Source organism: Xenopus laevis, chromosome 6S, assembly GCF_017654675.1.
Source record: "Xenopus laevis strain J_2021 chromosome 6S, Xenopus_laevis_v10.1, whole genome shotgun sequence".
NCBI lineage: Eukaryota > Metazoa > Chordata > Amphibia > Anura > Pipidae > Xenopus > Xenopus laevis.
The window spans coordinates 52,918,279-52,942,297 of NC_054382.1; the positions used below are offsets into that span (position 1 = coordinate 52,918,279).

At 36.5% G+C, this 24,019-nt stretch overlaps 2 protein-coding genes across 4 annotated transcripts in view; both read left to right on the forward strand.

Moving 5' to 3' along the window:
* Positions 1-3,697, forward strand: part of slc6a19.S (solute carrier family 6 (neutral amino acid transporter), member 19 S homeolog) — a gene marked incomplete at its 5' end in the record, with an annotated part of 29,587 nt that extends 25,890 nt beyond the window's left edge. Inside the window, 3 exon segments of the mRNA NM_001094188.1 lie at positions 1,368-1,527; positions 2,031-2,193; positions 2,519-3,697. Of these exon segments, the coding sequence (NP_001087657.1) occupies positions 1,368-1,527; positions 2,031-2,193; positions 2,519-2,728 (533 nt within the window). The 3' untranslated portion in view covers positions 2,729-3,697.
* Positions 3,698-10,589: 6,892 nt separating this feature from the next.
* clptm1l.S (CLPTM1-like S homeolog) overlaps positions 10,590-24,019 on the forward strand; it is a 28,943-nt gene continuing 15,513 nt past the window's right edge. The window contains exons 1-9 of one of the 3 annotated variants that reach the window (XM_018269365.2): positions 10,590-10,988; positions 11,836-12,060; positions 13,074-13,174; positions 13,543-13,732; positions 14,640-14,788; positions 17,152-17,230; positions 20,318-20,435; positions 21,141-21,235; positions 21,906-21,990. In XM_018269365.2, the coding sequence (XP_018124854.1) occupies positions 11,899-12,060; positions 13,074-13,174; positions 13,543-13,732; positions 14,640-14,788; positions 17,152-17,230; positions 20,318-20,435; positions 21,141-21,235; positions 21,906-21,990 (979 nt within the window). In that variant the 5' untranslated portion in view covers positions 10,590-10,988; positions 11,836-11,898. The remainder of the gene's footprint in view (positions 10,989-11,835; positions 12,061-13,073; positions 13,175-13,542; positions 13,733-14,639; positions 14,789-17,151; positions 17,231-20,317; positions 20,436-21,140; positions 21,236-21,905; positions 21,991-24,019) is intronic. The other 2 variants (XM_018269366.2, XM_018269363.2) reach the window with 2 other exon arrangements.

The following is a 24,019-nucleotide window of genomic DNA, read 5'->3' on the forward strand; positions in this document are numbered from 1 at the left end:
AAATGCAAAGGTTTAATGCAATATAAAACTATTACTAAGTACAGGTATGGGACCTGTTATCCAGAATGTTCTGGACCTGGGGTTTTCCAGATAAGGGATTTCTGTAATTTGGATCCATACCTTAACTCAACTATAAAACCATTTAAACAGTAAATAAACCCAATAGGATTGCTTTGGCTTTAATAAAGATTAATTATCCCTTAGATGGGATCAAGTACAAGGTACTTACTTTATCATTAAAGAGAAAATCAAAATCATCTTTAAAAATGTTGATTCTTTTATTATAATGGAATCAATGGGAGATGGCCAGAATTCAGAGTTTTCTTGACAATGGGTTTGCAGATGACGGATCCTATCCCTATATAGTATATACTAATAATACTGCTAAACTATTCCACCTTGCCTGCAAGTGTGCCCGTCCCCTCTAATTTCCCTGTTGCTTAAATGTTACTGTCATATACATAGGGGCTTATTTATTAAAGGTCGAATTTTGAAACTATGTGGATTTTTTTACTCTAATAAATTCGAATGTACTCACAATTCGAATGGGAGGATATTTATTGGGGGGATTATAGTTCGAATGTGTGAATTTTGACACCAAAACAAATTTGAAAATCCTACTTCATATTTACTATTCGACCCTTTATAATCTGCCCCATAAAGTTTACCTTGTTTGCAAATATCACAAGTTGTGTAAGCTGATGCTGACAATTAGATCACACAGAGGGTCCACTCAGAGCAGGTAGCCAAAATGTGTATCCATTGCTCACTGTAGCCCTCCAGCCAACAGTATTTTTTACTTTATGTCTGAATGACCCACAATCAGCTACGCTGGGACATATGGGCATAAATTCAGTTGTAAATTACATTTCAGTCATTGCCTGCCTATGTGCGGGAATCTTTGACATTATTGGCTTCCATACAACAAGGTGGAGAGTTCATGAATAGTAAATGCATACCTATATTGAAAACAACAACAATCAGCAAAACCTAGGAGTGTAGGGTTTGATCAGTTTGATAGTCATATGTAAATCTAGGTTCTCCACTATGCTGTTATTACTGTTAACTACAGGATTTGCCAAAATATAGAAACGACATTAGTTAGTGCCAAATAAAGGAAAAACAGACATAACATCTCCCTGTTAGAAGTTCTTGACAGACTCTCATGACGGCATTGCCTGCTCATGGCAGGTGTTTATACATGTAAAAAAATGAAGCAGCATTTAAGGGTTTAACAGGTCTATACAGGTTGTTTATTAGTGTATTATAGTTTATTAATATATATTATTATGGTAGCATATAATGTATGAACCCATTATGAACATGTTATACAAAGTTTATGTTTTGCATTTTTTTCTATTTCACAGGTTTGATTTGTGCAGTATCATTTTTAATTGCACTTATATTTGTGCTAGAATCTGGAAACTACTGGCTTGCATTATTTGATGGCTTTGCTGGATCTATTCCACTACTCATTATAGCATTTTGTGAAATGTTTTCAGTGGTCTACATATATGGTATTGACAGGTAAGTATAAAACAAATAATACAGGACAATACAAATGTAGGGTATTCTGAACAAATGTATAGCAAATTACCCCCTGATATAATTCTGCAGATCTCTTAAAGTTTCCTGAAACATATGGCACATAGGGAGCTTAACGTATTTTTACAAGTATGTAAGGTTAGAACCTTACTCCAGACAGCATTCCTGTAGCATCAGAAAGCCAACTTTCCTTTCCTTCCAACTTTCTTTGGAAACACTCCACCCCCAGGTAGTGAATTTTAAGGCTTGATCCTTGGGGCCTTCCCCCAAAGGCGTAGGCCTTGACTTTACTGTCCTAAAGTAACATCTATGTTACACAGAAATCCTTAAATCTGGTAAAGGTTATTAGTATGAGAAGCAAGGACCAGATGAGGGGATTCCTACATGCGTAATTCTACTATCAACTATAATCAAGTTATACATTCTTTATTTTCTTCATGCAAGCTTTGGATAAACATATGTTATTTATTTTGCTTTCTCTTTAGATTTAACAGAGACATCAAATTTATGATCGGTTATAAACCAAATATATTCTGGCAAGCTACATGGAGAGTTATCAGCCCTCTAATTATGTTGGTTATATTCTTATTCTACTTTGTGGTAAAAGTAACTCAGAAGCTAGAGTACATTACATGGGATCCAGATTACGTAAGTAATGCAACATTACAAGAAAAACTGATGCTAGAATCTGGTAAACATTGTTCTTCTAGATAAAACCCCTACTTCCACTGCTCCCATCTACATTTAGATCCAGATTAGAAGGTATTAGGCAACCCACTCCCAAATCTTGCAAAATCCTAGCTGTGGAGTAGATTTTGCAAGATTTGAAAGCAGGTTGTAGGTTTTACGGCATGCAGGGGTTTTAAATGTTTATAAATAAAGCTCTAAATATAAAGTGAAAGGAGAAAATTGCCTTTTAGTTATAGGGCATTGCTTAACTAAACTCATTTTGTCCATCTTCATTTTTTTATAGGACCAGTTTCCAAAATCAAAGCAGGAGTCTTATCCCGGCTGGGTGTACGCAATCATTGTTATTATCGCTGGAGTTCCAAGTTTAGTTATTCCAGTCTATGCCATTTATAAATTTATCAGAAACTGTTATACAAAAGATGATGACCAAAGAGAAATTATTAATGCTGTATCTGTGGCAACGCTAAATGGAGACTCTAAAAATCAGGTGTAATGTAGGATTGGAGTATATGGTATAAAAGTGCACTAGATGTCCCAGAGACTAATTTATCAAATTTCGAGGTTGAGGAAATTGTGAAGAAAAACCACAAGAAAACTTGGCCAATCTTTTTTCCATTATCACACTTTTCCCTCTCGAGCACTACCTTATTTAAAAAAAGAAAAAAACTCAACAACTTTTGCAGACGTGTTTTTTTCGCAGAACAAAAATGCGTATACAAGCAAGGAACACATTGTTCAGATCATTTTCAACAAAGCTGAAAATCTTGAAAATAAATTAATAAAGTTATTAGAGATTATCCCCATTGACTTTCATAGAAACGTAGATTAGTAGGAAAAATGGTAGTCCCCATAGATGTTGATGTGGTATATACTGTACATAGCAGTTGGGTTTAGGTACCATACTCCAAACCTGTAGCTCAAGGGAGAAGATAAAACCAATGAGCAGGCACTATGAAAAACCCAATGTAAAGGCAAAATAATTAGAAACAAATGCTTTTAGTAAATTAATGTGTGCTTAAAAAAGGGTATCACTAATTGCCTTGTAGCACAGAATACATCAGGCTTTTTTAAGGGCATGTAACTAATGTTTTTTTAATTATTTGGCCTGTATATTGGGATTTTTGGTATGCATTCTACAAAAACTTGCCAGCTTTTACTTTCAGGGTTTTTTCTCGTGACATTTCGTGTTTTTTCTTTAAAAATCCCAAATATTCAAGGTGAAATAAAAAAAAAACAACTTGTGTGTATATTCAGGATTGTGTTTTTTTCTGATTTCTTCAAATCTAGATACTATGTTAAGTTAATTTTTTATAAATCTGCCCCTTATGGTTGTACTTTTTTGTTTTCGTTTTCATGAATTGATTTTCCCTCAGTTCACCCTTTGGCCAGTATTTGGCCAGTATCATGAAATGTTAAAATAATATATACTAATAAAGAGAAAACTATTTTCTGTATTCCATTACAATCTACAGAATATGCTTTAATAATAACATTTAAGTGCTGGTGCAAATGATTTACTTCTACAAGAGGGTTATTTTATATGTTCTATAAAGTTCTATAAAGTCTATAAAAACTGATCTGAACTAGTGATGTCATTGTTTTAACTTAAATATAAAGAAGAAATGTGTAGTAATTGTTTCTTCAGGGTTTTGACAAAATAATACATTGAATTTTTTTTTAAGTTCCAAGGGTGCCAAATACTAAAGTACTACGGCAAATTAGTATGATCATAAACAAGCATATAAACAAAATCATATAAAACACGGAAATAAAATATAGAAAATATACATAGAAGAAAATAAGGAAGTCACAAGGACCGTAAGAGGTAGGGTCGTGTGTATGTATACCACATTATTGTCTTTGAGCTACTTCCCAGGTGCCCCACAATGCATCAAACTTTTTGGGGAAGCCTCTGGCAACATATGTTAGTTTCTGTTTAGAGAGAGAATCATTAATTAACTTTTTCAAAATTTAAGTGAAGGAGCTGTCATAGATTTCCAATGGAGTACTATTGATTTTTAGCACAACACAATAATTGCAAATAACATAGTCTCATATACAGTATGAGTCCATAGTATAAACTATCACAATACCAAGAAGGCAGACTAGTGGGGACATGCATCAGGCATGTTAAGCTCTGTTGCCATGTATCGTGTAACCTCAGCCTAAAACTGCTGAATTACTGTAAAAAATACTTGAAAGAATGTCCCTATCGAGGTTTTGCTTTCCGACATGCATTGATTACTGTGGGGTACAGTTTAGTCAGGCTATATGTTTATTATACAGATTTTTGTGTCTGGGTGACAGGTTCACGTTAGGAAATTTAGTTTGTACCAACCAGTCTTTCATGGATATAGTCAGCTCAGGTACTTGTTTTAGGGCCTCTTTCCACATATCATACTCTAATTCGGGGATATCCCTTAACCACTTTTGTTTAGATTTAACCAATGGATTGGGGGCCTGCCTGCAGTCATAACATAATGATAGTGGTTTACGCAGGCCAGGATTAAGTAAATATTTTTCTAACATTGTTTCTTTGGTCAATATCGTTCTCACCATATGCTACATTTTAATAGCCCTTGTGAGAAAAAAAAACATTTTTGCAAATCGTTTTTATTATTTTAAATGTTCTGTTTTGAAGCTAACAGACCTGATAAGCTATGGATCAGCCCTGCTAAAGTTCTCTCTTCTGTGCTCTCAGCTCCCTGTAGGGGATTTCCCAGCACGTTTGAACTGGGCCCAGACCCTTTCTCCCAAACAGCTGGACCCACAAAAAAAAACAACTATTTGCGACGCCGATCGTTCATGCGAGCAGGGGCCCTCCGGAGGTTTTTCCAGTTCTACCTTGTTTTACCAATGTTCAGTTCTACCTTGTTTCCTTGTTGACAGGCAGCCAAACAAAATAAAAAACTGTTTCTTCTGATTAGGGTTATTCAAATTTAGACTATGTTCTGAAGGGGAACCTCCCGATTAAGCTGGAGATAGCAGAATATCATACTAGAAGGGAGATCATATTCTTGTTTTAGGATTGGGAACTGTTTAATTCCACCTCCTTCATTGATGTCTTTTAGGGTTTTAATATCATGACTGGCCCAGCAGCTAACTTCAGGGATAAGATGAAAGTGGGGTAAGTTGGCGTTGTCCTACAAGGGGGTCCAGACTCACCATGTCAGGGAGGTAGACATCACCATGTCCAGAGCTTTTTGAAAGGCACGGATCACTGTGAGCATAGGTATTGTAGTAGTGTGGTATTTGGATGGGCCTCTATACAACTGATTGACCAGAGCTTCAAAGGATCCTACTGCTGCTGCTTCTAGAACAGCTTAATTGCCTAGGCACAGTGTCTTAAATGTTAACTGAGGGTGTCCACCTGCCCATAGGAAATTTCTTAGTAGACTTTCAATATGTTTAAACCAACCTGCTTATGTAGTAATAGGGGAATTATTTAAGGCGTGCAGAAATTTGGGTAAAAATATCATCTTAAATATTCACCCTGCCAGGTAGTAAAAGTGGAAGGGCTCGCCAAGTGGCCACCATCCAAAATTCGTATTTTTATAACTCAAATTGTCAGTGTATAGTCAGTTAACCAACCAGTTATTGACAATTCATAGAGAGCTTCCAAAGATTCCAGATACAGAGCCGCACATTGTATGCTACACATAATAATCTGCAGCAATAATTAAATATTCAATTTGTTCTCTGTGACATGCTTTTTAATTGCAGTACCACAAATGGATGTACACATTTACATTGGAAGTGAAAGGCTTAGGGGCAGATTTATCAAGGGTCGAATTGAAAATTGGAAGTAAAAAAATTTAAATTTCGAGCTATTTTTGTGTACTTCAACTATCCGATACTTCAAAAATTCGATTTGAATTTGAAGAATTTCTAAAATTCGAATAAAGAAATTTATCATGTACTGTCTCTTTAAAACTTCGACCATTCGCCCTCTTCACAGTTCTTTTTTATTTACTATGTCCTGTCACCTCTTTTCTTTCCTATTCTCAACTTTCTCTTTTATCGGTTGAGCTGTGCTCTTTAGGCTTTGTGGCATGTGGTATATCCTCTCTCAGAAAAAAACACAGGCAGTACATATAAAAGCGACGGTGGAGAAAGTCACGAACTGATTCTGACTTCATCCACTTCAAATTCATGTTCTCCTGCTATAACCGAGCTCTATCATTAGCCAAAGAACAATACTTCTCTTATCTAATATCTACTATGTCCTCCAAACCACAGCAGCTGTTTGCCACATTTAACTCACTCCTATGCCCCCCTCCACCTCCTCCACCTATTAATGTTACCGCCCAAGACCTTGCTCATTTCTTTAATGAAAAAATCGATCTCATTAGGCTGAGCATACCGTCCGACAACAATCTCAGACCAACGTGCAGTCCACTCACATCTACTTTGCACTCCTTCACCCCTGCAACTCTAGATGAAGTTAGCAAACTTCTAGCCAGCTCAAAACCCACCACCTGCTCCCTTGACCCCATACCCTCTCGCCTTCTCCACCCAATCTCTGATACACTCTCTCCTGCACTCACCCACCTATTCAATCTTTCACTCTCTACTGGTACCTTTCCATCATTATACAAACAAGCACTAATCACTCCTATCCTCAAAAAACCTTCCCTTGATCCCAGCTCTCCCACTAACTATCGACCGGTCTCCCTTCTTCCATTCGCATCCAAATTACTAGAAAGGCTTGTTTACAAACGCCTGATCCAGCATCTCACTCACAACTCCCTCCTCGACCCCTTGCAATCTGGCTTCCGCCCATCACACTCGACTGAAACTGCACTCACCAAAGTAACCAATGATCTTCTATTGGCAAAGTCTAAAGGTCATTATTCCATTCTAAACCTTCTAGATCTCTCTGCAGCCTTTGACACAGTTGACCACACACTCCTCCTTGACATTCTACACTCATCTGGCATTCGGGACACTGCTCTTTCATGGTTTACATCTTATCTGTCTGACCGTTTCCTTCTCTAACTCTACTTCTACTACTTTCCCACTCTCTGTCGGAGTTCCTCAAGGCTCTGTTCTTGGCCCCCTGCTGTTCTCGCTCTATACAACTTCACTAGGAAAACTCATTCAGTCATTTGGACTTCAGTATCACCTTTATGCTGATGACACCCAACTCTACTTGTCTACTCCTGATCTTTCTAATTCTGTCCTTTCCCAAGTTACAGACTGTCTCTCTGCTGTCTCCTCCTGGATGTCACAGCGCCACCTGAAACTGAACCTTTCTAAAACAGAACTCATTATATTTCCTCCAAGATCTTCCCCTGTCCCTCAGATATCACTCACCGTAAACAACACCACCTTTCATTCCACCACACAGGCACGCTGCCTAGGAGTCATCTTAGAATCACATCTGTCTTTTTCACCACACATTCAAACACTTGCAAAATCTTGCCGTATTCAACTGCGCAACATTGCTCGAATACGACCCTATCTCAGTTCAGAATCAACTAAAACACTGATTCAGTCTCTTATCATCTCCCGCCTTGATTACTGCAACTTACTCCTCACAGGTATTCCAAAAAGTCACCTTTCACAACTCCAATCTATTCTAAATGCGGCCGCTAGACTCATTCATCTAGCTCGCCGCTCAACATCAGCTGCTCCCATATGTATGTCCCTTCACTGGCTCCCAATCTCTTCTAGAATCAAATTCAAATTACTTACACTCACATTCAAGGCCTTAATAATGAAACCCCTCCCTATATTTCATCTCTAATCTCCAAATACACTCCTTCACGAAACCTACGCTCTGCTTCTGATCTTCGCCTCACTTCTCCTCTGGTCACTTCTGCCCATTCTCGTCTACAAGACTTCTCTCGGGCTTCTGCTTTTCTCTGGAACTCTCTGCCACAAGCTGTCAGACTTTCTCCTACCTTCCAAACTTTCAAGCGCTCCTTAAAGACCCATCTGTTTAAAGAGGCCTATTCGATGTACCTTAATTAATCATTGCTGTATCAGAAATGACAGTGTTTATACAATCCTAATGTCTCAATTGTACCCTAACCTTTTAGTTTGTAAACCTATTGTACTCTGTAATCCTTGTCTGTTATCCACCATTTATTCCCTGTTTGCTATGACTGCAGTAAAGCACTGCGTATCTTTACAGCGCTATATAAATAAATGATGATGATATAAGAGTTTATGGTCTTAAAAAAGGAAAGCAATAAAGACTGCTTTACATGCAAATGTGCTCCATGTGCACAAGTTTCACTTACAGAAAAATACATTCTTAACAGATATTTAAATGAGAAGTAATATACGGAGTAAAAGATAACTTTTGGCCAATTTCACCCAGTCTTCTCCTAAATTAGACTCAAAAATATTTCTCTATACTCATGCTGTTTAAAAAATATATTATATCATATTAAAATATACATCAATAGCCCCACAGGGAGCCTAATGTGTTTCATGCTTACCCAGCACTTTATCATAGGCAATCCCAAAAAGCAAGACACGTCTCCACATATATATATAAATAAACCCTCCCATCAATTAAAACCAATCATAGTTGAGCAGGACCACTGTTGCATGAGCACCTCATCAAGGTATTCCAGACTAGCCCACTCAGATATAAAATCACTTCACCTTTTTACAAAATCCATGTTCATGGGTAAAACTAAAACAATATAAAAACACAGTGAGGGTAAGGAAACGCTCTAAGATTCGGGGAGATTTAGTCACCTGGCAACAAATTGTCTCTTCTTCGGCCGACTAATTTCCCCCCGAATGCCTTACCTTGCTTTTTGGGATTGCCTATGATTAAGTGCTGGGTAAGCATGAAACGTGTTAGGCTCCATGTGGGCCTATAGATGTTAATTTTAATATGATATAAATAATAATATAATAAATAATTTTTTTAAACAGCGTATAGAGTAATATTTCTGAGTATAATGTTTTACCTCTTTTTGGTCACTAGTGGCGTATGATTTTCCTGACCCGTTGCAGGTTGGGTAATATACTGTTTGGCACCTAATCACTTCATCTATCATGAGGTCTCTAACATGCTCTATTTTGTATTTGTAGCCAATATATATTTTGCACTTCTCCTAAATTAGCCCTGGTTCTGTCCCTAAATTGTGACAAATCTGATCTTTGTTTGCACAAAAAAAACACAGCACTCTCCGAGGCTACTGTGAAAAAAAACTAACAGCTAAATATTACTGCTGTATATTTTACATTATCCTAAATTGTGAAAAATATTGCCTTGGTCTTCAAATAAAACACTGCATCAGAACTCAACATGGGGAGCAGCTAGTGTGGTTGAACCAAACTCTCAAATAAGATAACTATTGTCAGCACCAGGCACCAAAATGCTTTTGGGGGCCTAAAACTTTCCCTGGAGCACAAATAGGGAACCTGCAAACCTAATAATTAAAATTAGAGTAAAGCTGGCCATTCATGCAGAGATATGCTGAGATGGTTGATATTTGGCAAAGCTAATCGTGTGCCCTAGGGCCCAACAATCGAATCACAAAGCTGAGAATGCAAGTGGTCAGACCGAGGACTACGTCAATGAACCCATACAGTCCTCAATCCAACGGAATTTTTAAACCTGCCTGATCGATATCAATTGGGGAAGCCCGTCGAAGCAACCCATACGCCACCCAATAAACTGCCGATTTGTCTGTCAGCAGCTTATATGGGCCTGTGTATGGCCTGCTGAAATGAAGAGTAAAAGGTTACTTTTCATCAATTTTATTCTAAATTAGTCCTCCATACTGAAAACATTTTAGCCCTTGTTTTGTACAAGAACTATCTCTGTTTTGGTCAAAGAAGGAGAAAAGGCTCTGATGGAGGCAAGTATTGCCAGCAACTACTTGTTCCATGGCACAAGTGCAATCTCTGAACAGAGACAGAAAACATTGACTGTACTTTTGGTGACATATTGGCAGCAGTGTGCTTCCCGGTTTATCACTAGGGTTTTCCCTGTTGGTATCACACTCCAGCGGGAGCTACAGCTGTACCATATGCTGCAGTATGAGCTACAGTGAACCACAATGAATGACCAAGCCGCACAAAGGCAGCGCAGGACAGGCTCATGGATCGGCGGGTATGGCTGGCCCACCACCCTGTGAACTCAGAAACAATTGTGAGCAAACGCCCTCAGCTTACGGACTCTGCAAAGAGTATTGCGCGTTATACTCTTCCATAACGCTAACGTTCCCGCTCGGTCATACCTCATCACTAACTCAACAAGGTAGGTGACATTTCAATGAGTTTGCCTACGTCTAGTGTGACGTCACCGTCTCGCGAGTTGAGACTAGAGACGTCTGGATTTGCTGTTCGTAAGAATTCTAGGAAGTGGTGGGAACGTTTAAATAGCTGTGTGTGTTAAGGAAATCGCGACTGTCCCAATAAAAGCGGTAGTGCTGGGCGGCATGGCCTTATGTGGGTATATGCGGTTCGAGGAAGTAACACTACCGCCTTTCTAGGGACCGGAAATATAGCTCGATGGTAACAGAGTGCGCATGTCACATTCCACAAATGACAGCTGGTGTAACTTCCGGATTGGACAAGCTGGCTTCCTGGTTATCGCGTCTTACATTTAGCTAGGAGAGACATGCAATTTACCGGCAGAAGGTGAAATCAAATCAATGTCTAACGAAATGGGTTAAAAAGTAAATACGGGATTTACGTGGGATATCTTTTCGACAAATGAACATATTGGAATTTTCACAAAGCGGGCCTGCTGTAGTGCAGACTTTATTTGTTTCATTTTGGTAATAATGGTTTTGAACCTTTTTACAGAGCGTTAACAGAGATTCTGCAAATGTCATGTTCGCATGTATAATATTCCTAGATAAACACTGTGTATTACCGTTTTGGAGTGCTAAGGGATGCTTGAAAACAATGTGCTGGTGGTTAAGGGAGGGGATGAATTGTTTGCCTGCTACTGCCGCCATTGTCAAGTTCAAAGTGTCAGTGTCGTTCTTGTTATTTTTCTTCATTTTTTATAATTTGTTCTATTGTGGAAAATATTCTGTAAGATCTGATGAATTGTACTATATGTGTGTGTGTATTCTTTATTAAAAGGTGTTACAGATGCATGCAGCGTTATACAGTGGAGAAATACATTAATTCATGGAACAGGGGGCAATACATTAATAAGAACAAGATATAAAAATATAGATAGATTTAAGCGCCTATTAGCAAAGAGACAACAGGAAGGAGGGTTACAGACACCACTAGGTGGATGCTAGAGTCTAGAGAAGAGATGTGAGGTTGAGCAGAACAAAGGGCTTTGAAAGTCATGATATGGTGATTATAAATTAATTTTTGCTTCATTTCTGTATGGGCCTGTCCTTTTTTAGATGAGAGAAGGAGGACCCTTGCAGCAGAATGTAATACAGCCTGAAGTGGGGAGAAATGGGTGTTCTCTAGGATAGTTTGTAGTAAATTGCAGTAGTCTAGGCAGGATGGAATTAGAAGATGGTTAAGCAGCTTAGCTGTTGCTTATGAAAGGAAGGGATGTATCTTTTCACAATATTACCTAGGAGGAAGTGACAGGTTTTGACAGTTCTGATTAATATAATAATATCATGTATTTGTTTTTTTTTTACTATGCAGGCTTTCGTTTTCTGTACGTCTGGCTATCTGCTTGTTTTACTGTAGTACTGTATATCCTCTACTATGCTGAACAGGAGCTCTTTCACCACCCTGGTGGTGGGTGTTTTTATTGTCTATGTGGTGCATACATGCTGGGTGATGTATGGTATTGTTTACACAAAGCCTTGTGAAAGTCACAGTGACAACTGCATCAAGCCATACCTTTCAAAAAGGCCAAAACTACAGGTCAGTTATTATAGTTACTTCTTGTGGAAACACCTGCATGTGTGCTTTTATTGTGAAAAAATTGTATAAAGCTAAACATTGGTATTGTTTTCTTATTTTTTTTTTTATATTTTGCTAATGTTAGTCATTGTATGTTTTTTGTGTTTTTAATCTATTAATTTAGGATACAAAGTGATTTTTAAAAAAATAATCTGTCTATTGATCATTGAATAGACTGACACTGCCTTCAATGATATAGAGCTTGATTAAATGAGACAGCAGTTAGCAGATGTGTTAGTATTAGTGGCAGATTTGTCAAAAAGTGATTAGAGTTTACTACAGAAAAATTCACCTACTTTCTATTCATTCCTATTGGATTTTAGAAGTGTATTTATCAGTGGAAGAACGTTAGAGTTCACCATTTGAAACATACATTTTTAAAATTCCCATCGGAATGAATTGAAATTTGAAAAGATTTTCTGCAGTGAATTCTAATCTCACATTTTAATAAATATGTCCCTTGAGTGAAATAAACAATATTTATATCTGACACTGCTAAGAAAGTTTCCTTTAAGTTGATTGATTACTCGGTCTATTTAAATTGTGTGACTTATTAGAATTAAATGAAGTGCAGTAAATTCAGTATGGCAAGTTTAAAACATACAGTGTTACATACATTCTGCTCTAGGTGCCAAAGTTCATTATCGGTTTTCAGTTAATTTATTAATTGTGCTGCTGCTCTGTTTACCCATGTGTTGTCTGACCTCTTCTATTTGGGAAGTTTAACTCAACTCATTGTCTATGGGCTGTGACCTATCCCAAAGGATCTCATTATTTGTATTGCCAACTCATTCTCTGACAGTATTTCTGTGGGTGAGATTGGGCCAAATACTACTGGTGTAAAGGAAGCGTTATTGGCTTTATTCATCCTTTAAAGATTATCAATCCCTAACAACTTTAGCTTTTAAACAACCGTATCTTTACTCAGATTTACCTAAAAAGTTTGTTACAAAGACATTGTCTTCCTTTTGCAGCTAAGTGTATACACAACAACAAGAACTACAATTTCTGCAGAGAACAATGTTGATTTGGTTCTGAATGTTGACAACTTTGACGTGGATTCAAAATTTGAAAGGTAAGATCAAAACAAATTATATTCCAAAAGTGAACCTGCCTTGCCATGAATATGAACAATAAATTGTGTTCTTTGACCAAATGGCCTCTTAGATATACAGTTACATGCACCTGTACATTCCACCAGATTTAAAAAGTAGGAACAAAGAAAATAATAATTGTGACACGTGTTTGGGACAGATCACAGCTTGTAAACTCTTTTTGTATCCAGCTAAGGGCTAATGGAGACGAGCAGTTTTGCCTTCTCTCCTGTTTTCATCTTATAGTGTTCAGCTGCAGAGGAGCCCAGGAAGTATTTGTTTTTTGTTTGTTTATGCTTTGATCAGCCTGTACTAAAACAAAATAGTGACAAAGCAATATTCTTTTTAGGACTGTCAATGTTACTGTACCAAAGAAAACAAGAAACAATGGTACCTTGTACGCATATGTATTTCTACATCACGCTGGAGTCTTGCCGTGGCATGATGGGAAGCAGGTGCACATATTGAGCCCACTTACTACATATATGATTCCCAAACCAGAAGAGGTTAATTTGATAACAGGAGAAACAGGTACACAGGTAAGCAAGTGCTCAGTATTTACTACGATCATATTTTAATATACCTGTCTTGTACACATATCATCATGCAGCATGTGAATCATGTTTAAGATATAAAATTCATTCTGCATCTTAAACAGAACACATTAAAATTAACGCACTCACACATATTATTTATTTTATCCAAATATTGCAGTTGTTTTAGAATGTTAAATAAATAAATGGCTTCTAAAGAAAACTATATTTATAATATATTTAAATCTAGCAAAGTTGTACACTAAGAGGCAGACTTATTAAGAGTTGAATTGAAAAATCAAATTAGAATTTTTGTATGGTAAACTTTCAAATTGTGAATTATACAAACTCAATTCAAGTTTTAATTAGAATTTCGAGATTTATTATACTCTGGCCCTTTAAGTACTCAAATTCGACTATTTGCCACCTAAAATGTGGCGAGTTCATGTATAAGTCAGTAGGAGAGGTCCAGGGACCAATTTGGACATTTTTTTTTTTTTTTCCAGAGAAAAAAAATCAAATCAAGTTTAGTCAAATTCGATTTGAGTTTTAGATATTCGTTTCTTTTTTATTAAATAACGCCCAATCGAATTTCGAGTATATTCGAATTTAAAAGAGTTTAAAAAACCTCACATGCAGGACCTTAAGCTTAAGCAACTAACTGCAACCTTGATCATGTTCATTGAATTGGCACAGAAGATGGGGCATATTCAGGAGCACAGATATATATTAGTGAAGGGCTGTGATGGCCTTGGGCTGTTTTATAACATTTACGTTGAGCTTTAGTTTAAACCCTAAATATTTGTATTTAAATACATTTTAAGGATAAGTAATTCAATGTTAATAGGTGGATAGTGTTCATTTGCTCAAACAGTTCTTTTTATTCTAATTAATTATTATTGTAAATTTGAAGCAAATCGACACTGACAAGAAAAAGGAAACATATGCTTTAGATGAGCCTGTGTCACACTGGAGATCTCGACTGACCCTGAATGTTATGGTAGAGGATTTTGTTTTTGATGGGTCTTCTCTTCCTGCAGATGTTCACAGATACATGAAAATGTGAGTATCCACAAAATTTGTCAGTCACTGGCATTTACTTTTTATAAAGGCTAGAATGCTAGCCGAAACGTCAGTTCTTTAAAATAACTTTCTCTCTCTCCACCTCCACTTTTTTTTTTCTTATTTGCCTTGTTGGAATCGTCCTTGGAGTGCTGTCAACCACTGCTATCACAATGAGTTTTAAATTAAACAACTCAGATGCAGTTGAGCTGCAGACTTTCAGCGTTAATTCATTGAGTTGAACAAAAAGATTGCATAAAAATGTGAGGCAATTCCTTCGTTATGTCATTATCAATTATCAGATATAGTCCTGCAGTTGATTTGAGGGTGGGTGCTTGTATGTGGATCAATTTGCTGTCAACAGACAGCATGCGGTTAAAGAAGCTCTCCATGCAGGTGAAACAAGCCATCCTTAAAGGGAGTTTTAGGATTTTAAAGAGTGCAGCCAGTACACAAGAATCCTTTTTCAAAGTACATACAGGTTTCTCTTCTAAGTAAGACCACTTCTTCAGTCAGTTCAATGAATAACGATTTTACTGAACATACCTTTTGTCATATTACATTTTAATTAGAGGACATACAAAGGTAAATCGATGGGGCATACCATTCACACTTCATTGACTTACTTTAAAGGGGTGGGTCCATCTATAATTTAACTTTTAGTATGTTATAAAATGGCTCTAAGCAAAGGTCTTCATTATTTATTGTTTATAATTTTAGATTTATTTGCCTTTTATTTTTTTTTACTCGTTCCAGCTTTCAAATGAGGGGGGGGGGTGTCTAAAAAACAGTGCCCTGTTAAGCTACACATTTATTGTTATGGCTACTTTTATTACTCCTATTTCTATCCAGTTAATTTCCTATTTATATTCCAGTCTCTTATTCAGATCAGTGTATTGTTGATGGGGTAATTTGGTCCCTTACACCCAGATTGCTGAAACTGCAAACTGGAGAACTGCTGAATAAAAAGCTTAATAACTGAAAAACCACAATTGATAAAAAATGAAAGCAAATTGTCTGAGAATATCACCCTCTACATGATAGTAAAAGTTAACTCAAAGGTGCACAACCAATTAAATTTTAGGCTTGTGCTCCACTTTTTTTTTTTTTTAAATGCCACCAGTCCAGGGTCCTCCTCCTCCTCTTTTTATAGGAATTTTCCAGGCCTGGTCACACTTGATGCTTGTCCAGATCCAAAGTTTTTTTAGAGAAAGTTTGCACAAGGTGTGCATCTTTAGTGCTTTATGCCCGCACTGAATACTTTGCATCAATGCTTTCCATCAATTGTTAACACAGAAACACATTTGGGGGCACATTTACTAAGGGTCGAATATTGAGGGTTAATTAACCCTCGAATTCAACCCTAGAGGTAAAATCCTTCGACATCGAAGTCGAAGGATTTACCGCAAATCCTTTGATCGAAGAAAAAATCGAACGATTCGAAGGATTTTCCTTCGATCAGAAAAAGCTTAGCAAACTTATGGAGAAGGTACCCATTGGCTAACATTGTAGCTCGGTAGGTTTAAAGTGGCGAAGTATGTAGTCGAAGTTTTTTTTAAAGAGACAGTACTTCAACTATTGAATAGTCGAACGATTTTTAGTTCGAATCGAAGTAGCCTATTCGATGGTCGAAGTACACCAAAAAAAAACTTTGAAATTCGCAGTTTTTTTTTTACTTCGAATCCTTCACTCGAGCTTAGTAAATGTGCCCTTCGGTGTATGGAATTGGTTCAAGGGAAATGCATAAGCACCGATAGGCTGGGCGGAAAAAAGCATTTAGTATGCATAGAAAGAGCCATTTATTACTTATTGCAGAGGCATTTAGGGGGTTATTTATCAAAAATCGAATTTTAGATGGGAATTCTTTTAAACTTGAATAAATATAATTTTATTCACAATTCAATAGTATGTTATTTAAAAATTTGAATGTCTAAAATTCAATTGAATAGTCCTGACATGAAAACTTCAAATCAAATCGTTTTTTCCTCCCAAAAAAAAAAACCTGACTTTTTTGCGTTAACGCCCTTTTTTTTTCTCCCATTGGAGTCTCCCATCGGAGCGTAATTTTCTAAGTGAAACTTGGTAAAAATTTGGGGTTGAGGTATGATAAAATCTCACATTGAAAATTCAAATTCGAGTTGGTGGTTTTAAATTCAAAATTGTGAGTTTTGACCAACAAAAAAAATTGAAAATTCGAATTTATCAATTGAACCGTAGTACTGATCAAAGGAAAAACACATCTATAGCACAGAAAGAATCATGTTGAGGCTATATAGATTTATTTAATTTTTATTTTAATCTCTGTTGTTGTTTCATATACAAAAAAAAATGTTATGTATTAATTTCAATCTATCTTGTTGTAGGATACAATTGGGGAAATCCGTTTACTATCTTCCCATAATATTCATTGATCAGTTAAGCAACAGAGTAAAAGATTTAATGGTAAGTTATAAGTGCTTAAGAATTTTTTCTGTGTTTGTGGCTTCTTTTATATGTCAGTGGCACAGATTGATTTATTCAAAACTCCGTTTACGGTGTTGAGTGTAAAGCAGTGAAATGATTTAAAGCTGCCTTTTTTTAATGTTTGTCTTTTTCTTTTATTTGGGAAGCTGCTTCACAGACTGCTGCATTTTAATTAATTGCTTCCTCCACCCCACAAATGTTGTTTTTAGGGGTTTTCTAAATAGATTTTCCAATTTTACTGCCCTATATCCCCCACAACACTGCTGTTTAAAGCTAATGTCATACTTGGCCAATGACAAAACCACCTTGTGCTAGTGGCATCCACTTGTCCTAGCACACACAGGGCAATATATGGTCTGAAAACACTTGTTTGCATTAGCCTTAGAACTATTGGAACCAGCACATTGTATAAGCTGCTGAAAGGTTAGAATAGAGTGGAGGGTCAGCAACTGCTTGAAACTCAGCAAGTGAAGCAGTTGCCAAGGAAAAGAAACCAAAATATAAATTTTAAAAAATAAACTTCCTCTTTTAGCTTAATAGCACACATATTTTGCTCTTTGTTTTTAAGTACAGTGAAACCTCGATTTTAAGTACCCTGATTTAAATTTTTTCCACATTTGAAATTTTTCATTTGTCAATGGGTGCATTTCCCTGATTTTAAGTAATGTTTTCCCAGATTTTACATCAATATTTTGTCTTCATGTACTCAAAAACAGTTTTTTTCCTCTATGAATGTTATTATTTGTGAAATAAAGAACTTATATCCTTTCAGTACTTGAAGAAAAAATTACTTTAACACATATCCCAAATTTTACATAATTTTTTCATGGTCCCCTGAAAAATGCAAAATGGGGGTTCTACTTTAATTCAGATAAGCATGGTCACACCTGAATCACCCACAAGCTTCTTCAAGCCTGAAAATTGTGGTATTATTGGTCGATTCTTTAGGATTCTTTGCTATAAAGAAAAATGTGACAACATAGATAAATGCCGAGGCATCTGTTTCACATGTAATATAATGGATACCACACTACTGATTGACCCATAACTATATTGATGTGTGGTGGTGAGAGGCTTTTGATCAGCAGGGACTCGACAGCTTATTAAATAAAAAGGTGAATGAATGGTACAAAATATAAAGTAAAAACCGGAAAGGAATCTAATTCAGTCTGCTAAAAACTGCAGCCTGAACAAAACGTACCCTCTCCACAATCTAATGATCCAAAACAGGAGGCTAACAAAATACTGAAGTGTCTCATTAAAGGAACCGTAACATCAAAAAATGAAAGTGTATTAAAGAGGTTCAACAGCAACTAGTTGTTTTCAGATAGATCACCATAAAAAATGACTTTTTCGAATTACTTTCTATTTTCTGTGTGTCACAGTTTTTCTAATATTGAATCGTAAAATGTAATTTTTTTCCTTTTAAAGCACACATTTCTTATCTTTGTCCCTGTTGAGCAGAATCTCTGGGTTTGATGAAAGGCAGCTGTTAGAATTGGTACAATAGTTGCTAATACTCCAGAGATGCTGCTGAGAAGTATATCAACTAAATGTTGCAAAATTGTAACAGTTCAGAATCTGCACCTGAATTACTGAGCTGCCAGACTCAAACACCAGAGACACGAACATTCAACTTTAAACTTAGATTTTGGGAAAACAGTTCAAGTAATTGAACTGAATTATTTCTGGGGAATAATCTGAAAACTGAATTGAAAAAAGTGTTTGGAAGGTGAACAACCCCTTTAAGTATTAAGTAATAAATAATGTACAGTTGCCCTGCAACACTGGAGTGCTTGCTTTGGAAAGACTGTTATAGTTTATATAAACAAGCTGCTGTGTAACCAGGGGGGCAGTCATCCAAGCACAAGACAAATAGGACATAATAGATAAGCTATGTAGAATCCCATTGTATACTACAGGGCTTATCTGTTGTCTGCTTTTCAGCTTTGAATGGTTGCCCCCATGGCTACACAGCAGCTCGTTTATATAAACTATAGTAGAGTTGCTGAAGCAAACAAACTAATTTTACCAGTGCAGGCCAACAGGGCATTATATTTTAATTAATTAAATACACTTTCACTTGTTGGTGTAACTGTTCCTTTAACATCATAGTACTGTTGTCTATTAAAATCTCTGATTCTAATTCAGTGGAGAATATGAGGCATTCGAAAATTGACTCGTGCAAGTGCCGTCTCACTAAAGCAGCAACTGGGCCAAAATGTCTCAAAATCAATAGGCAAAATCACTCCCCAAACAGTGTGCCCAAATTTTAAAAAAATTAGAGTTCATGCCATTATTGCCAAAAATGTGAGGGAAATGTATTCTTAACCAACATATTTCATCTTTATTTTCTATTTTACTGAGGTAAAGTACTCATTTTCCTATGACAGTGCTGCCAATTGTGCCCATTTTTTTTTTTATCCCAAGGTTCATCTTTCAATTTCCAAAATTCGTCTTTGTTTTATGTTTTACATGGATCTAGAGGCTTTTGGTACACATTTTCAGTGTCATCATTCAACTGCTTTCTGTTGCATGGGCTGTAAATAAAACGTGGGGTTCTCTTGTTGGTAAATACATGCTTTACAAGACACTAACAGTAGGGTTAATTTATCAGTATTGGGCAAATTTGCACTTGGGCAGCAAACGATGCCAACCACTAAAATGTGTGCTTTCTTACATGCAGCTGGTCGAAAAATACTTATCACTGGTTGCTATGGGTTACTGCTGAGTTCCAGTGTTCATAAATGACCCCCATTATTTTTAGTTTCTGTACAAAGGACCTCTTGCAAAATACTTGGTTAAATAGAATTATATGTCTTGAACGGATTTCTTAATCATTTTTTAAAATGACAATTGAAGTCATATTTACTGGGCAGTGGCAATTTGTTAAGACACCACATCACCATCTTGTATACATCCTACAGCTTGGTGTCAACATGCAAACAATAATATCTACATTATTAAATATTTAGCTTTGTTGGTGCTCTAAAAAAAATACATGTCAATAATAATAATTTTTGTATTTGCATACCAGCAATATCTAATTAACATTTCTTAAAACAGATGATAAATCGTTCAACTACAGAGCTCCCCCTCACTGTCTCATATGATAAAATATCCTTGGGAAAGCTTCGATTTTGGATCCACATGCAAGATGCTGTATACTCTTTACAGCAGTTTGGTATGTTGCATTTGATTTGTGATTTGTATGTAACAATTTTGATCTATAAAATGGATAAACTCGTTGATTTTTATTTCAGTAGTCTAAGGGGGGTATTTATTAAAACTCAAATGTTTCTCATTATTTTAAAAATAAAAATATGACCTAACTTCCAACAACGATTTGGCTTAATTTACTAAAGATTCAAACAAAAATGGTGTGTGCAGGAAAAGTCTTGATAAAATTGTGGGAAAATTTGATTGTGCGACTTTCTAATGGAAACCAGACAGCCTAAACCCTCTAAAATCAGGCAAAAAACATCTTGTAATTGTAAAAGGGACATCTGCCATTGACCTTTACATGACCTCAACAGGTTTTAGCTGGAGTATTTTCAGATAAAATTTTTTAGCAGCATTACATCTTAGTAAATCTCAAAAATTGCCCCCCAACTTAATATTTTCTTTTGAAATACATTGCAAGGTATGGAAGACTTCATGGAAGAAAAATAAAAATATATATACATAACAGGATAGTAGCACAGATAGCTACTGTTGTAAATAAAACAATGAATCAGGTCACCGCCATCATGTTTCATTATATTGTTTAATGTAGTATATTCTAAATACTGTAATTTTTTTTTCTATATTACCACCATTAGTGGGTCATCCGTTATCGAAGAAAAACACTAAAGAAAAATAACAGGATTTTCATTTTTGTTTATAACAGGGTTTTCAGAGAAGGATGCAGATGAAGTTAAAGGATTATTTGTTGACACAAATCTATACTTTCTGGCACTGACTTTTTTTGTTGCAGCTTTTCATGTAAGTATATATATTAATTTTCTTCAGGTTTATATGAAGGGATACTAAAATACACATGTAAGCCTCCATGAAAAGTGTTCTGTGTTAATATCAGAATTATTCTAATGACAGAAGAGATTGTTTTGAAGCTGTCTTTATATTTGTCTTTTCTCCCACCTGTGCTCTATTGGACTTCCACTTGGCTTAAGTGTCAGACTTTAACTAGTCTTTAATAAAGAGATTGTTCATGATATAAATTATATAAAACAGCATGCACTGTGATCAATCTTAATCGGTATGGTGCAGCAGAGTTGCTTAAATAATACTCCAGTATAGATGACTGGACTGGCTGAATATAAGGGGAATGGGGTATGTTTATACCCCTGACCTGTATGATATTTTCACTATTTGAATAGTTGGGTGCACAAGCATTATCCAACTAATCTGAACAACTTGGAATAAATTTGCATATAATGGTCCATAATAGCCCCAAACAGTGTGCAAAGCTGGCACAGTACATACTTAAGCCCAAACACTTAAAGCTGTTGTTTCTGCAAAAAGTAGATCTAATAAATATGTGCAGATATTTCGATTATGCATATTTCATCTAAATTGTACAAATTGTTTTCAAATTCTAATATATTTTTATATTGATAATTTTTTAATTAATTAATGGTATTTCATCTTCTAGCTCCTTTTTGATTTTCTTGCATTTAAAAATGATATCAGCTTTTGGAAAAAGAAGAAAAATATGGTTGGGATGTCTACAAAAGCAGGTATGAACTACTTCCTAAATATACAGAAATTTCTTTTGAAATTTGCTAACTTTTGAAACAATAGTGATGCTATATACAGTTAGACCCATAAATCTTTGGACAGAGACAACACTTTTCTAATTTTGGTTCTGTACATTACCACAATGAATTTCAAATGAAACCACTCAGATGCAGTTGAACTGCAGACTTTCAACTTTAATTCCATGGGTTGAACAAAAAGATGAATGAACAAAAAGATAAAACTGAGGAATTAAAGCCTTTTTTTAACACAATCGCTTCATTTCAGAGGCTCAAAAGTAATTGGACCATTGACTCAAAGGCTATTTCATGGGCAGGTGTGGGCAATTCCTTCGTTATGTCATTATCAATTAAGCAGATAAAAGCCTTGGAGGCAAATTCCTTAACCAGCGACGGCTTCACAGCCATCGCAACACTTCGCCAGGCATAAATTCGCTAGGACAACGGCAATTCACTAAAGTGGGAAGTTGCATCCAGGGCGCTAGTGTTTCGCTAGCGTTACTTCGGCAATCAAAGCGAAGATGCACTAGCGTTGCAGAATTTGCATACGGCGGGAAATGAGAAAGTTACATGGACGTATATGTTGCAGCAAATACATTATATTACACAAGTCCAGGGAACCTTAATAAATAAAATAGAGTTGTTATAATGCCCTACACATGAGCCCAGTGTATAGTTTATGTTCCAAAAAATTTTACTGACCTTTGCAGGCTATCACTAAGAAAAAAGAAAAGACGCCAGAGTTTTTTGGGACTTAGAAAAATTGAGGAAGTCCTATGCACTCTATTGCACTTCGCCTGGTCTGAGCTGGCGAAGGCAAGTCTGGTGGATGTGGTAATGTTCAGTAAAATCTGCATCTTAGTGAATTTGTGGAGTTACGTCCATTCACCAGAGGGAAAATTCAGCTGGCTTTAGAGTGCGAAGCTAGCAAAGTGGCGCCCATTAGGAAATCTACCTCACGCTGGCAAATTTTCGCTAGCGTTAGTCACTTTGCCCTTTACCGATCTGCCCCCTGGAGTTGATTTGAGCGGGGTGCTTGTATGTGGATAATTTTGCTGTGAACAGACAACATACGGTCAAAGGAGCTCTCCATGCAGGTGAAACAAGCTATTTTTATCTTTAAGCTGCAAAACCAGAAAAAAAACCATTTGAGAAATTGCTACAATATTAGGAGTGGCAAAATCTCCAGTTTGGTACATCCTGAGAAAGAAAGAAAGAAAGCACTGGTGAACTCAGCAACGCAAAAAGACCTGGACGTCCACGGAAGACAACAGTGCTGGATGATCGCAGAATCTCTCCAGGAGGTAGATCTATCAATATGCAAGTCTACCATACAGAGAAGACTGCATGGAAGGGTGCACTGCAAGGTGCAAGCCACGCATAAGCCTCAAGAAAGGCTAGATTGGACTTTTCTAAAAAAAAAAACATCTAAAAACATCTAAAAAAAAAGCCAGCACAGTTCTGGAAAAACATTCTTTGGACAGATGAAACCAAGATCAACCTCTACCAGAATGATGGCAAGAAAAAAGTATGGAAAAGGCATGGAACATTCATGATCCAAAGCATCATCTTTAAAACATGGTGGAGGCAGTGTGATGGTTTGGGCGTGCATGGCTGCCAGTGGCACTGGTTATCGATGATGTGACACAGGACAGAAGCAGACGAATGAATTCTGAGGTGTTCAGAGACATGCAGTCTGCATAAATCCAGCTAAATGTAGTCAAATTGATTGGGAGGCTTTTCATAATGAAAACATACAGCCAAAAGCAACCCAGGAGTTTATTAAAGTAAAGAAGTGGAATATTCTTGAATGGCATGAGCATGCATTTCACTTGTTGAAGACTAAATTTCGGACAGAGAGGCCCACAAACAAATGGCAACTGAAAGCCTCTGCAGTAAAGGCCTGGTAGGGCATTAAATAGGAGGAACCCATAATCTGGTCCATGAGTTCAAGACTTCAGGCTGTTATTGCCAGCAAAGGGTTTTCAACCAAGTATTAGAAAAGAACATT